Here is a 13,199-nt window from a genome sequence, read left to right as displayed (position 1 = left end):
AATCCACCTTTTCCTATTATTTATTGGGTGTATAACATTTTTCGGTCAAACTTGGTTGCTATATGGTATGAAAGTCGCATCTTCGAAAACCTTACCAATCTTCAAAAAGTTTAACTCAAAATCCATGGTCGATTTTTGACCCACAATTTCAAGTTCAATCTTGCAAAAGCCAGGTTCTAGATAAGGAAGTGATGAAATGATTCAACCTCGCCTTCTCCGATAGTTCGGAGAATCTCTTATGGTTCATTCTGTGCCAAAAGGATCTCGTAATCCCACAAATTCTGGTTTTTAACCAGCGCTTGCTAAGCTCACTGGAAATACAGAGATCTTATGCCAATACGCAAGACGACATCGGAAAAACGACTCATCAGCTTTGCAGTTTCCGGTGATTCCGCTGTGACCCAAGGATTTCAAGAACGCTGCTACCTTCAAGGAGTTCATCAAAGAGTTTTTACTGCTGTTTCTGCCTCTGCTCCAGCTGCTGGTGAAGACGTTGCTGTCGAAAAGAAGATAGAAGCCAGAGAGAAGGAGTGGGAGTCCAATGAAGACAACAATATAGGTTTCGATCTTTTCGACTATACAGCTCAGTACCATGTTTAATAAGGCCATGCTCTTCTTGCCTAGTTTTCTTCGTAAGCTAGTTCGGACAGATATATTACACCATATAATTAATATAATTAACAGGAAACGTAGACATTCTAGTATTTATTTGCTTATAATAGTAGTTATTAGAGGAATATGTTGGCAAGTCGAAGCATCAGAGCCCTCTTTCATCCAATAGTCATTATTATTTTAGTGCCTTTAAATATTTTCACAAGACCACCTGCACCAACCAATAATATAAGTGGCACCATTTTGGCCTGAGAGGGTCAGCATGCAGGGTCATTTACCGATTTATTGACCCGTTTGCAAATTACAGTGCAAAGATTAAATTACTGCATGCCACAAAGTAAATGAAAACAACAACAAACGATCACATACACAAAGCAACATATTTGCCTATGGACCAGCTAAAAAACGCAGAGCTGCCACAGGTACGCAACGGAGTCAGTGGGGTATGTGCATATACATATAATATATAGTAGCCAAACATAAAACGGAAATTCCGCACCACACATATACAATATATATTTACATTTTGTTGCATGTATGCAGCAACTTCGGGGGGCCATTCGCTCTCTATACTGCGTTCAGCAATTTTATGCGTAAACGCATTTTTCCTGCAACACTCAGGGATATCATATATTTACCACATGTTATACCTATGTGGTCTGTTGTTGTTGTTGGTTTATTTGCTGTAGTGCACCAAGGTTATGCAATGTATGCCAAATACACCACAGTAGAGCAAGGGTTAAGGGGTAAATTGCCAGCTGCAGCAGCGAATGGCCGCCAACATTTTGAATTGTGTGGCAGTAGCACACACACACACAGTGATCGCCCCCAGCCCGCAGTACACAATTGGAGTGCTGCAGTAAAATTGAAGATAAACATTTGTCTTTTGTTGTGTTTGCCGACAGGCGCTGCCATTCACAGGCACGCAGCTGCCACACACTGTGTGCGTGTTTATGTGTGTGTGTAGGTATGTAAATTTGCTTTTGTAACTATGTGTAGGTGAATAGAGGTGCAGCTGAATGCATTCATTTATGTTATAAAGCATACGCATTTATTTGCATTCATGTGCTTTTGACCGCAGACAGCCGAGCGGGCTCCAGTGACTATATGAATACATCATGACAGCCTCATCATTCATCTCAGTAACCTTCAAGTTGCCTATGCACACACAATTGTTTTCATGTTTGTTTGTGTACCTTTACATACATATTTGTGAACACGTGGTTGTTGGTGTATACGTGGATAGGTGTGTCCACGGAAAACTGTAATCAGGGCAACACTGAGTGACTCAAGGTTCGAGGTTGAACATAACGCTCTTCATATTCTGTCGCTTTAAAAAATATTATTTTCAATAGATGAACTAAGCGCTTATAACACAAGAAATTCTGAAGTTATCGATTTATGTTTATTAGAAATAGAAGGAATATTTATGAAATTATCGATAATGACCATTCATCGATAATAAGCATTTATGAAACAAGAAAATCTGAAATTATCGATTGTTTTTATTAGAAATATGGGCAATATTTATGATCGCTAGTTATCGATAATAATAATTTATCGATATTTTTTTATATTAGATCAATATTTTTATAATAATTCTAAAATTGGAAAAATTCTAAAATTAATGTTAAATGTTAAATGAATGTTAAAATACAGTTTTCGATATCAGGCACTTATTTATCGATAGTAAAATATTTTACTATAGAAATGTACCATAGATATCGGGATTAACATACTTAATTAGATATGCTGGGCCTTTTTATATAATATAACTTTTTAACAATAGCTGCATATATTATATATCGATAAATTTCATATCGATAATAAATTTTGCATTCAAAATTAGAATTTAGATGCACTATGCGTATAAAAAACAAGAAAATCTAAAATCATCGATTAATTTTAATCAGAAATAGAAGGTATACAATTATCGATATTAGCGTTTTATCGATAATTTTTTTTTAAATATATTGTATCAATATATTTTTAATAACTCTATAATAATCCAAAAAAATTACCAAAAAAATTTATTGATAAACAGTTTTCGATATCAGGTATTTATTGATATTAGATATTTGTCGGTATTACAATATATTATTATATAAATGGAGTTATTGTTATCAGCTGAATATAAACATTAACTTATATTTTCAAATACGCTGTGTCAATATTCAGATGTGAGTTATGTTCTTAATGAACGCTGAACATATGTTATCAACTATATATTGATATCGATAAATTTCGATTTTTTTTTTTAATTAGGCTTAAAAGAACTGCTATTTTCAAACCTAAATTAATAATAATAAAATAATTTAGAAAAAGTAGTGTTGCTACTAATAGCTAATAAAAAAGCATTCGATAAACAATAAACTCTAACAATAATATCGATAGCTAATAAAGTAAATAGCACAAATATTTCTCGATACCAGCCATTTAACGTTATCAATTTATTTTATTAAATATGCTAGGTCAATATCTATGTATAGCGTTTTTTTTAATAATTGCGGCACATATTTTATCAAATATATTAATATCGATAAATTTATAATTAAGTTGAAAAACTGCTCTTTTCAGCACTTTCTACATCCATTTTATTATTTATTACCATATATTAACAGACATAAATAATGCATATGTAAAACAATTAACTCGAAACAAGCAATCGATAATTATCGGGTAGAAATAAAATATAAATATCGATTTCAGTTTTTTATCGACATTAAGTACTACAATAACAAAAAACACTGCTTACTCTTAGGCCAAGTTTCTCTAATATTACTTCGTGTTTTCGGTATATCTTACACGTTTATAAGTGAATATAAAATTTATCGATAATTACTAAAAATCGATTATTTATCGATATTAAAATGTATCGATATTTGCTTTAAATTTTTAAATACAGAGTCCAGTAGTGCCCCTCCATTCCAAATTACTGACAACACACACCCCATCATCGCAAACGCGACACAATTTAATACAGTAAGTCAATACGTAATTTCCTAAACCTTCATTTCGGTTTATAGATAATCAAACAGCAACTCATCAGCAATTCACCAGCACAAATAATCTCCGGCAGCTTACGTCATACAAAATAAAATAAAAACCTACATTTGCACGCACGAATATCTATGACTTTGTGGCATTTGCTGACCTAAGGCCTATGCCGCTGAGATGCTAAGCAAGACCACGCCGATCAACCAGCAGACGAGTACAGCAACATAAGCATTTCTAATGGCAGCCACAAACAATTGTAGCAACAAGCCTACTGCGCTCCAACTCCATCTAATGGCCTAGTCAGGCGCTGTGCTCAATCAGGCTCTGTGCTACAGTAGTGACCTCGGCATTGGCTGTGCTTGGAAATCGAACTGGTTGTAATGCCTGCTGGCTGCTGTTTACACAGTATTTCAATTGAAGTAAACACTTGAAGGTGCGCTAGATTGCGGTTATATGATTGTGCCACAAACTGCTGTCGATGGCACAAACAGGGGACTTCAATGTGGCCGACCGCAACTTCCAATACAGCTACTTACTTCCTGCTGCTGCTAAGCCACTACTTCCTGCCTGACTGGCATGCCCACACTACATTTCCGATTACTTTATCAGCAGCTGGTTCCGAGAAAATGCTTGCCTCTGCTTTGCTTCCGCTCGGCATCGCAGGCAGCCAGTGGCGTCTTTCCAATTGCTTGATACTGCTTGGCTACTTATTGCTATTTGATGGTCCGAATATGATTCCTGTTACAAGAATGCAAATATTGTGCCGGCTGTTATCGTTTGATGTTGTTGTTGTTGCTGTGTGAAAGGAAGCGTTTAATTTTATTGTTTGCTTGAGCTGAGCTAGCCGGAGGCTTGAGAGCGGGAAACGAATATGGCAACATTGCACCATGCACTGGAAAAAATATTTCGCTCATGAAGAATGGGGAAGAGAAAAGGAAATATTGAAATTCAAGTGAACTCAGCAGTTTATTAAAATCAAAAAATATTTTACATTTTTTGGTTAACACATGTTTGAGGGTACGTTGTTTGCTGCTTCCACATTCTCGTAAAATTGATTGAAGAGATTATAGTGAAGTAGGAAATTTAACAAGACATATTTAAGTAAATTTTCCCATGATCTGAATTTTTTATTATTCTGTAAGTAAGCAACTTCAAGTCCTAACAGGCGCGGCTTCAAAGTGGAATAAATCATGAACAGTTCTTTGGTATTTACCACACTATTTTGGGGTTCACTGCTTGGCGATTTTTGACGAAATTGTTGTGATTGATTCTTAAACTGTTTCAGCAGACATTTTGACTTTAATTTTTAAAAATATATATTTTCCACCAAACTATACCTCAAGGAGCAGGAAATAGCTGTCAGGCCACATTCCTTCCGATGGAAATGGAAGCAAACTGTGATTTTCTAGAATGCCGGGCTTATTATATGACTTAATTCATCACTTAGTCTTATTAAGCAGACAAAATTTTCTAGAAAGAACTAAAGAAACATTATATCTTGTAAGTTTCTTCAAAAGTTAGGAGATAAAAAATTCTTGGCAAAGCGTTCTCACCAAAAGTCATCCACTTTTATTTTTTTTTACACTCTTATCCTTATGTTACGTAATAGATCTTGTTAAGGTGCTAACCGATCTGGAGAATCTCTTGGAGAATCTTTTCGATTCAACTCAGCAACTCTGCCGTATTGTCAAGATTTTTTTTTAAATTTTGGCCGAAGAGACCACGGAAGAAGTCCAATGAAGATTTTAAACACCTTTTCTCAGCTGTCCGCATTGTTAAAACCACCACTTTATTGATTTTGAGCGTTTAAAAATAACCAATCTTCCAGTTACGATTTTTTCTCGCTTTTCACAGTTGATATTGTGGAAGTTCTAACCGACCTTGAGAGCCTATCGATAAATTTGATCGATTCAACTAAGAAATTTTTACTGTACTGTTCAGATTTTGTAATTTTGCTCGAAGAGACTTCGAAAGAATACTCATGATGATTTGAAAAACCTTTTCTCAGCTGTTCACTTTATTCTTACCATCACCATTGATTTTGAGCATTTTGAAGGAGATGTAATAATTACAGTTACAGTTACAATAATATGTCGCTATCATAAAACGCAGATCTTGTCAAAGTTCTAACCGAACTTGAGAACGTCGCTATGAAAGCAATCGATTCCACTAAGAAATGTCTGCTGTTCTGTCCAGATTTTGTAATTTTGACCGAAGAGACCTCAGAAGAAGTCCGATAAAGATTTGAGACACCTTTCCTCTGCTGTTCATTTTCTTCACACCATCACTTTTATTGATTTTGAGCGGTTAAAAGAAGGAAAAAACAAACAATATTACAGTTACGATAATTTGTTGCTTTTCATAGTAGATCTTGCAGAAGTTCTAACTGAACTAGAGAATCTCTCGATGAAACTGATCGATTCAACTAAGAAATTTCTGCTGTACTGTTAAAATTTTGTAATTTTTTTCCGAAGGCCTCCCGGAAGATGTCCAATGAAGATTTGGAGCACCGTTTCTCAGCTTTCCACCTTATACCGACTGTCACTTTTTATGATTTTGAGCAGTTAAAATATAAGAAAAAACAATTTCGGCTACAGTTATGATAAGGTCTCGCATTTAATAGTCGATCTTGTGGAAGTTCTAACCGAACTTGAGAATCCGTCGATAAAACTAATCGATTAAACTGAGAAATTTCTGTTGTACTATTAAGATTTTGTAATTTTGACCGTAGAGCTCTGTGTACCTTTTTATCAGTTTTCTACATTATTTCCACCATCTCGTTTAGTGATTTTGGGCAGAAAAAACCATAGAAAAAAACAGACTTAAAAGGAAACAGCCTGAGTTACTTTTGCACGTCTACAAACTTCAATTAATCTGAATTAAATTCAAAACAGAATTAATTTCCATTTGGAGAACAAGTTTTGACATCAACACTCATCTCATCTCAACTTTAATTAACAAAATTGCGGCTACGGCTAATTCCGTTCACAGTAAAACCAGAAAATTAATCTTATGTACGTTTCCACAAGAAAAACTTAAACTCTTAAATCATTTTCAATTTCAATTCTTTTAAGAAAATTTTTCTCTCTCCTATTTTCACTAGGTCATGGCAGCTTGACGCCTCGCACTGCCGCTGGTAAAATCGCTACTATTTTGTATGCTCTAATCGGTGTGCCGCTCATGTTGATGTGCCTCTCCAGTTTGGGTGCGCTGCTGGCGGAGGCGTTACAATGTACCTACGCGCGTATCTGTTGTCGGCTAACGCGCCATCAGCATCATCACCATAGCCATCAACACAGCCAGCCGCACAATCAACACCACCATCATCAGCAGCATAAACATGAGAAGGGTCACAGAGAGAAGGAGAAACAACCGCCGCCACATGATCTTTATCAACAACAAACACATCACCTGCAGGTGACCGGTGAGAAGAGCGGGCATTTGCTCGAGGCGTCAGCTGGTTCAATGGGCGTGAGTAGTGGTGGCGGCGGCAGTAAATATGTGAGGCGTTGCAGTGCGGACAGTTTGGATAATGATGTGCTGCTGAAACGTGGACTGGGCGGTTGTCAGCAGGAAAAGGGACATGAGGTGAGTGAGAAAGATAAAAATGTGTTCTTTTTAGTTGAGAGTGGAAGAAAGTTTTAGGAATCCTTCCAGCTTATAGCACGAGTGATAGAGAAAATTACTGATTTTCGCCTTTTTAAATTTGACTTAATGCCCTCCGAAGCCTTAATTCTAACCTTACTCATATTTTCACCCAGCGCCCTCCACCAGACAACGACCTCATAAAACATATTTGGATTAACTATGGTTTCATAAAGCCAGAGCACCATTTAGACCAATCTGAATAATTTTTTCTGAGACTACAAATACATTTTTCAAGAATAGTCCACTCAAAATTTCGCAAAGCTTCTTTGTTAAATAAAAAAAAAGTTGCTAAACACTTGATTCTGATCGGTCCTTTTGTATGACGGCTAAATGACACAGTGATCCGATGTAGGTGGTTTCGACGAATGAGTAGCTGCAGAAAAGAACGGAAAGGAGAAAAAGGATTTTTCGATATTTCAAAAACTTCGAGACTAGTTCGCGTGTATATGAATATTTAATATATAGAAATTAATTAGAGAAATCTCTTCTCTATTGTTTTGATAGCCGATTTTTTCAGGCACATCAGCCTCTCTTCCTTCTTACTAAAAATCTCTGGAATGACTGATGAACTATTACATAAGGAGGCGCATTCCAAGAAGCCATTTATCAAGAGCGCGACATGCTTATATTAAAGACAAGTCAGTGGATACTGCCCTGCATTCTATCGTGTCATGGCTTAAGGAAACCATGAGGCTTAAGGACTTCGCTGTTGGGACCTTCCATGATATAAAGGGAGCTTTCAATAACGTCCTGCCAGAAGCAGTCGCATCTGCTCTGGATGGTCTTGGTGTTGAATCAAATCTTACACATCTCAATTTCATTGTTCTGTGCGACGGAGTGATTGAAACGGAATGGGGAAACGCACGTGTTCGACGAAATGTGAATAGGGAAACCCCACAAGGGTTTTATTCAGTAGAAGACACAAGATGCCACGGGCACCACTGCCACGAACGGGAGTCTTCCAGCTGCAACTAGCGGATACAATGAAATATATAGGGTTTATTCTGGATAGGACGTATTCATGGAAGCCGAATATCGAATAGAGAGCAAACACGTCATCGATTGACTTCTTCATATTGATAAAGAGGTGCCATTTGCAAAAGATGGGGTCTCTCACCGAAAGTGGTCCACTGGCTCAACGATATCATAGTCATAGTCAAGCTTATTACGTTCACTGAAGTCTTTATGTGATGGAAGGCTCTAGAAAAGACCACGCTTGCAAAGAAATTGGAAAGCGTTCAACGGGCGGCGTTCATCAGCATGTGTGGTGCACTAAAGTCCACTCCAAACATGGCACTTACAGCCATACTGCACATATAGCCCGTGAACATTGCCGGAAGGTGTATGGCTGCGAAAGTTGCCGTCAGACTGAGAAAGTCTGGGTTCCTAAAAGAACACGGGTCTGAGCACTCGGAAATTCTAACTCACTTTGACTTCGTACCGGATCACTTGGATCATGCTTTGGTTTGGCGAACTCTGGTGGCTCTTTTTTTAACCATTTAGTGACGTGGGTGTTGTGGATGGGAAGAAGCCAGTGGAGGAGACGGCAGTAAGACTCTTTTTGGATGGGTCAAAGCTTGGAAGAAATTTTGTTGGAAGGGTCTACTCTCAGGAGCTCTCTATCAACTCAATTTTCTGGAAAATGGAAAATCGCAATGTCTTCCAGGCCGAGGTTGCAGCCACTAAGGTAGTAGTAGATTTATTGCTCCGGAGTGCAATTTCCTAGCCATTTTCATCAATTTCAGTTAATTAAAAAGAAAAAAATCTGTATTCCCCTTAAAAGCAATAGACACTGAGTAAACATCCAAAAAAGGTTAATAAAAATGTTTACGTTATAAAATATGAGTTATCGCACACACACATACATACACTTCATATCCCCATTGGAGAATGACTGCATATAAAATTTATTATCAGACTAAAGCCCAACAAAAACAAAAAAATACTGAAAGTATATACACGCTAACGACAAATCAATAAGCAAAATTAATAAAATACAAAAACAAAAGCAAAAACGAAAAGAAAACAATAGAAAAAGATAATGAATAAATAATGGTGTTGCATGCGAAAACGCAAAAAAATTACAAGTATTAACTGCCGAAACCAACAAGGCACAAGTTGGGGTTGGTGGAACAAATATTTATATATTCAAGGCCGCCGGCAATATTGCCATATTAATGAAATACGAAAATTAGAAGACAAGTGGATAAGCAAAACAAACAAGAAATGGGAAATGAGTAAAAAAGTTGGAAAAAGCAGGCAGTAGGGGAGTATGAGTGGGTGGTGAAGTAAAGGCAGGCGAATAGAATGTAGAATGGAGTTATGACCCCCCAACATGTGTATAAAATTATGTGTTGTCTGTATGTGTTTCGCATAAAATCGTTAAATCGCCATAATGAGACCCAGTGGAATCATTTGCTGCGAGTGTGGAGGCAAGTGCGGGAATTGATTAAGAGCTTTGCTGGAGAAGTGAGTAAAAGAAAACTCAGTCAAAAAACATGTTATGAAATTGGGGGTATGAAATGTGCGAACTAATAAAAGAATAAAGAGAAAAATTACTTAATTTTCGCCATGTAAACATGAAGTCAGCTAGATATGCTATATATAAGCATATATATGTACATTAGAGTGATTCAAAAAAAATTTTTTTTTTTCAATTGGTACTCGCAAAAATAAGTTCCTAGACACCTCCAAGAAAGCCTCTCCAAATATGACTTTTAATTGTAACGGGAAGGTCCTCCGCCTAACGGTTTTCTAATTTTTCTTATTATCAGATAGAAAAATTTATATCTCGCTTCCAACTACTTGAAAAAATATCTTGTTAATTAGGTTTTGTAGAAAATTGAATGCTCTAAAATATGGACTCCTTATGATTTTTTTCGTAAACCCAACCGTTTAAAAAGATATTAACAGTTAAAGTTTGATTATTTATTTCTTATGAATTTTATAACTCAATGAAAAATAATTATTATGAATAGATTTTTGGAGAGGCTTTCTTAGAGGTGTCTAGGAACCTATTTTTCCGAGTACCAAACGAATAAAAAAAGTTTTTTTTTTTGAATCACTCTAATGTACATATGTATATATATATATATATGTACGTTAGAAGTGTACACACAATCAGAACGGGCCATAAAGCTTGCCCGCCGTTGGCTTATTATTTTCCATTTTCGCCTTTTGTTTACGAACGAGTTTATTAATTTTGCATTATGTCGATGTGGCAGGGGGGGCGCGTTGGAGGAAAGCAACAAATTTCGACGCTAATAAAAATAAGAAAAATAGACCTGCACACACACACTCATAACGCTATGAAATAACTTTTTTCATACATATATGTATGTATCTATATTAATGTAGAATCATGGTACTTTGGTAACACAAGTATATGAGGAAATTAAGCGGTGTCTACAAGTCAAATATTAGTATGCAGAATGTAGCTAATCAATTAATTATTTTAATATGTATGTTTGTGTAGGAATCTGAATATGAGTAACAATATGAGTCAGAGTACGAATTTGAGTATTAGTACAAGTTTGAATATGAGTACAAATATGAATGTGAGTATGAGTATGAGTAGAATTATGAGTATAAATCAAAATATGAGTATGAGTACAAGTTTGTGCTCGGACATTAGGGAGCTGGACCAATGAACGTTTAAATGTTAGCATCGTGTTCTTCACTAGTTGAAATGCCGAACAGTTAAGGTCGCTTGCGCGTGAATTGTTTGTGTTTAACTGAGATTTAGGGTTAGCTTCTTGTCACCAGTCTAGGGTAGACAGTATGTAGCTCAACTGCTAGCAGTTTCGGCCACGAGGTCTGATCGGAGACTTAATTCTGGTATCACGGGGAGCAGAAGCCGATGGAGTTCGCTCCAACATGCTCATATGGACTGGCACCTCGGGGAGTATCGTGGTGGTTGTGGTTAAAACACAAATGCGGGAGGAACTGACACTTTGTCAATTGAACGTGTATTGTAACCGGGTGCTGGACCAAAAGTACAGCAGAGGTTTTAGATGGGCCTCGAACTCGAACCAAGGTGGTTAGCGTGTCCATTCCACACTAGCAATGGGTACTGAAAATGTCTGGCACTTCCAGGGCACTGATCAACACATCGATTTGATCCGCTGTGATTTTGAGCGCCGTGGGGTAAGGCTGTCGTCAACAGGTACCCACGTTAAACACACCGGACGTTGCCCGCTTGTCCATCCGTATACATGCGGACTCCACCTCCTTTCTTTCCTCTTCTCTTGCTGCTCATTTGTCGAAAGCACCTGTATCGGATCACTATGGCATTTAGCTGATGTCAAAATCAAGTTCTGGTGCAGAAAACTTTTTGGCTAAATGAGAGACTCCGTTCAGGGACACAATGAATTCGCGATTACTTCATTTGCATTCCCTACAATATAGACCTTTGCACTGCGGAACCTTCTCCTGGTGGTTCATTTTCCACTCACTGACCTGCGTGGGTTTTTTTTGGCGAATCGAAGCTATTGAGAAAGAGGTACAGTGAGATTTTTCAAACAGTAATCGAAGCTAATGAGAAGGATAAGGTGTGGGGCTTATGTCTGGAGCTCTTCACGAACTGTACATGGTTCATGCTACCCGACCATTGTAGCGCCTTTCAAGTGGTAGTGTCTGCCATCAAGGTAGTTATAGATATAATGCTCCGAAATGCGGCCTCCGGCAGAGTGATGTGGAATCACTCCGATTGCCGAGCGGTTATACTGGCTTCGAGCAGACCACCTGAGTGCATGACCTCATTAGCATTAGCTTCAAGCTTTCTCCATATTAGTCTTCTGTTGGTGCCCGGGAACGCCGGAATCTGCGGAAACTGCAAAGCCATGAGTTTCCTAGAGAGGGCATTCTTACTTCCTTTTCATCCGATTGGAAGCGGGTTGGTTTCCGTTGTCCTTTTACGTTCTAGCGCTGAACTTCTCAAGCTGCAGTGTGCTCGGCAAGCACTGGTCAACAACCATAACTTGTAGGACTGCGAGATACTTTTGGTCCAAAGTGAATCGAAAAATTTGCACTTAGCAAGGTAGTTCTAGCCGCGATTGTAGGTGTTTTGGCTGGACTTTGTTCACTAGGTTCAGAGTTTCTTTGCGAAAGCTATAGAATGGGAGAAGATTTGAACCATCTTGCCACTTTCTTCTCTATATTCCGGCTTTTGCCTTCCTGATATTGAAATATCTCTGTATACACATCTTCAGAGTTTATTGAAGGGGACCGGGGAATCTTGACCGCCTTAACAAGTTTTTTGTTAGCTCAAAAACCTTCGTTTATTTATGAGTGCAAGATTTTTTTGATAGATAGATAGATGTATAGTAATAGTTGAGATTTTGCACTGCCACCTACGGTCTATTATGCCCTCTCCTATATCACATATGGTCACCAAGCTTCTGCTTTCTGAACAATTCCAGAAGCCTGCTGAGCGCGACTGAGGTGATGTGATCTCTGTCTACGTAGATGGAACCTAGGGCCTTCAGCTTGTGCTCTGTGTAGAGCGCGACAAGCAGGCGGAATTTGTCTCGTGGGCGGTTGATCATTTCCTTAAATCTTGCGAGATTGTACCCTTCTGCCCCTCATGCACCTGTTATGCAAAGTTATTGATCAAAATCTAGACCTTATCTCCGAAGAAATTGCTTGATTTAAAAAATTTCTTCGAAGAAAAGGTCTGTATTGTGCGCTCGAAAGACTGCTGTTATCTCGAAAAAAGAATTTTGCGAAATTTAAACATATAGCAAAGACCAATTGCCACACCCTTTGTGCCTACTCTTCATTGCAACTGCATAATTATGACATTTTTACACTGGGCGTACACGCAGAAATTTCAAATATATGTTCCATTTGAATTGCCTATTTACATTTGCAACAAAAAATAGCGCAAGCCATGCATGCAACACACATACACGCACATGCCACATGCTGCAACTTGACACTTG

The 13,199-nt window shown here is 37.7% G+C and overlaps 1 protein-coding gene across 2 annotated transcripts in view; it reads left to right on the top strand.

The window, feature by feature from the left end:
• LOC120771957 overlaps positions 1 to 13,199 on the top strand; it is a 232,475-nt gene that overhangs the window by 165,270 nt on the left and 54,006 nt on the right. For both annotated transcript variants that reach the window (XM_040100270.1, XM_040100269.1), the window contains exon 4: positions 6,713 to 7,197. In XM_040100270.1, coding sequence (XP_039956204.1) covers positions 6,713 to 7,197 — 485 coding nt within the window. The remainder of the gene's footprint in view (positions 1 to 6,712; positions 7,198 to 13,199) is intronic.

The sequence above is a fragment of the Bactrocera tryoni genome, chromosome 3 (assembly GCF_016617805.1).
Source record: "Bactrocera tryoni isolate S06 chromosome 3, CSIRO_BtryS06_freeze2, whole genome shotgun sequence".
Taxonomy (NCBI): domain Eukaryota; kingdom Metazoa; phylum Arthropoda; class Insecta; order Diptera; family Tephritidae; genus Bactrocera; species Bactrocera tryoni.
Note: the sequence above shows the minus strand (reverse complement) of the source record. Positions and strands in the feature narration are given on the sequence as shown.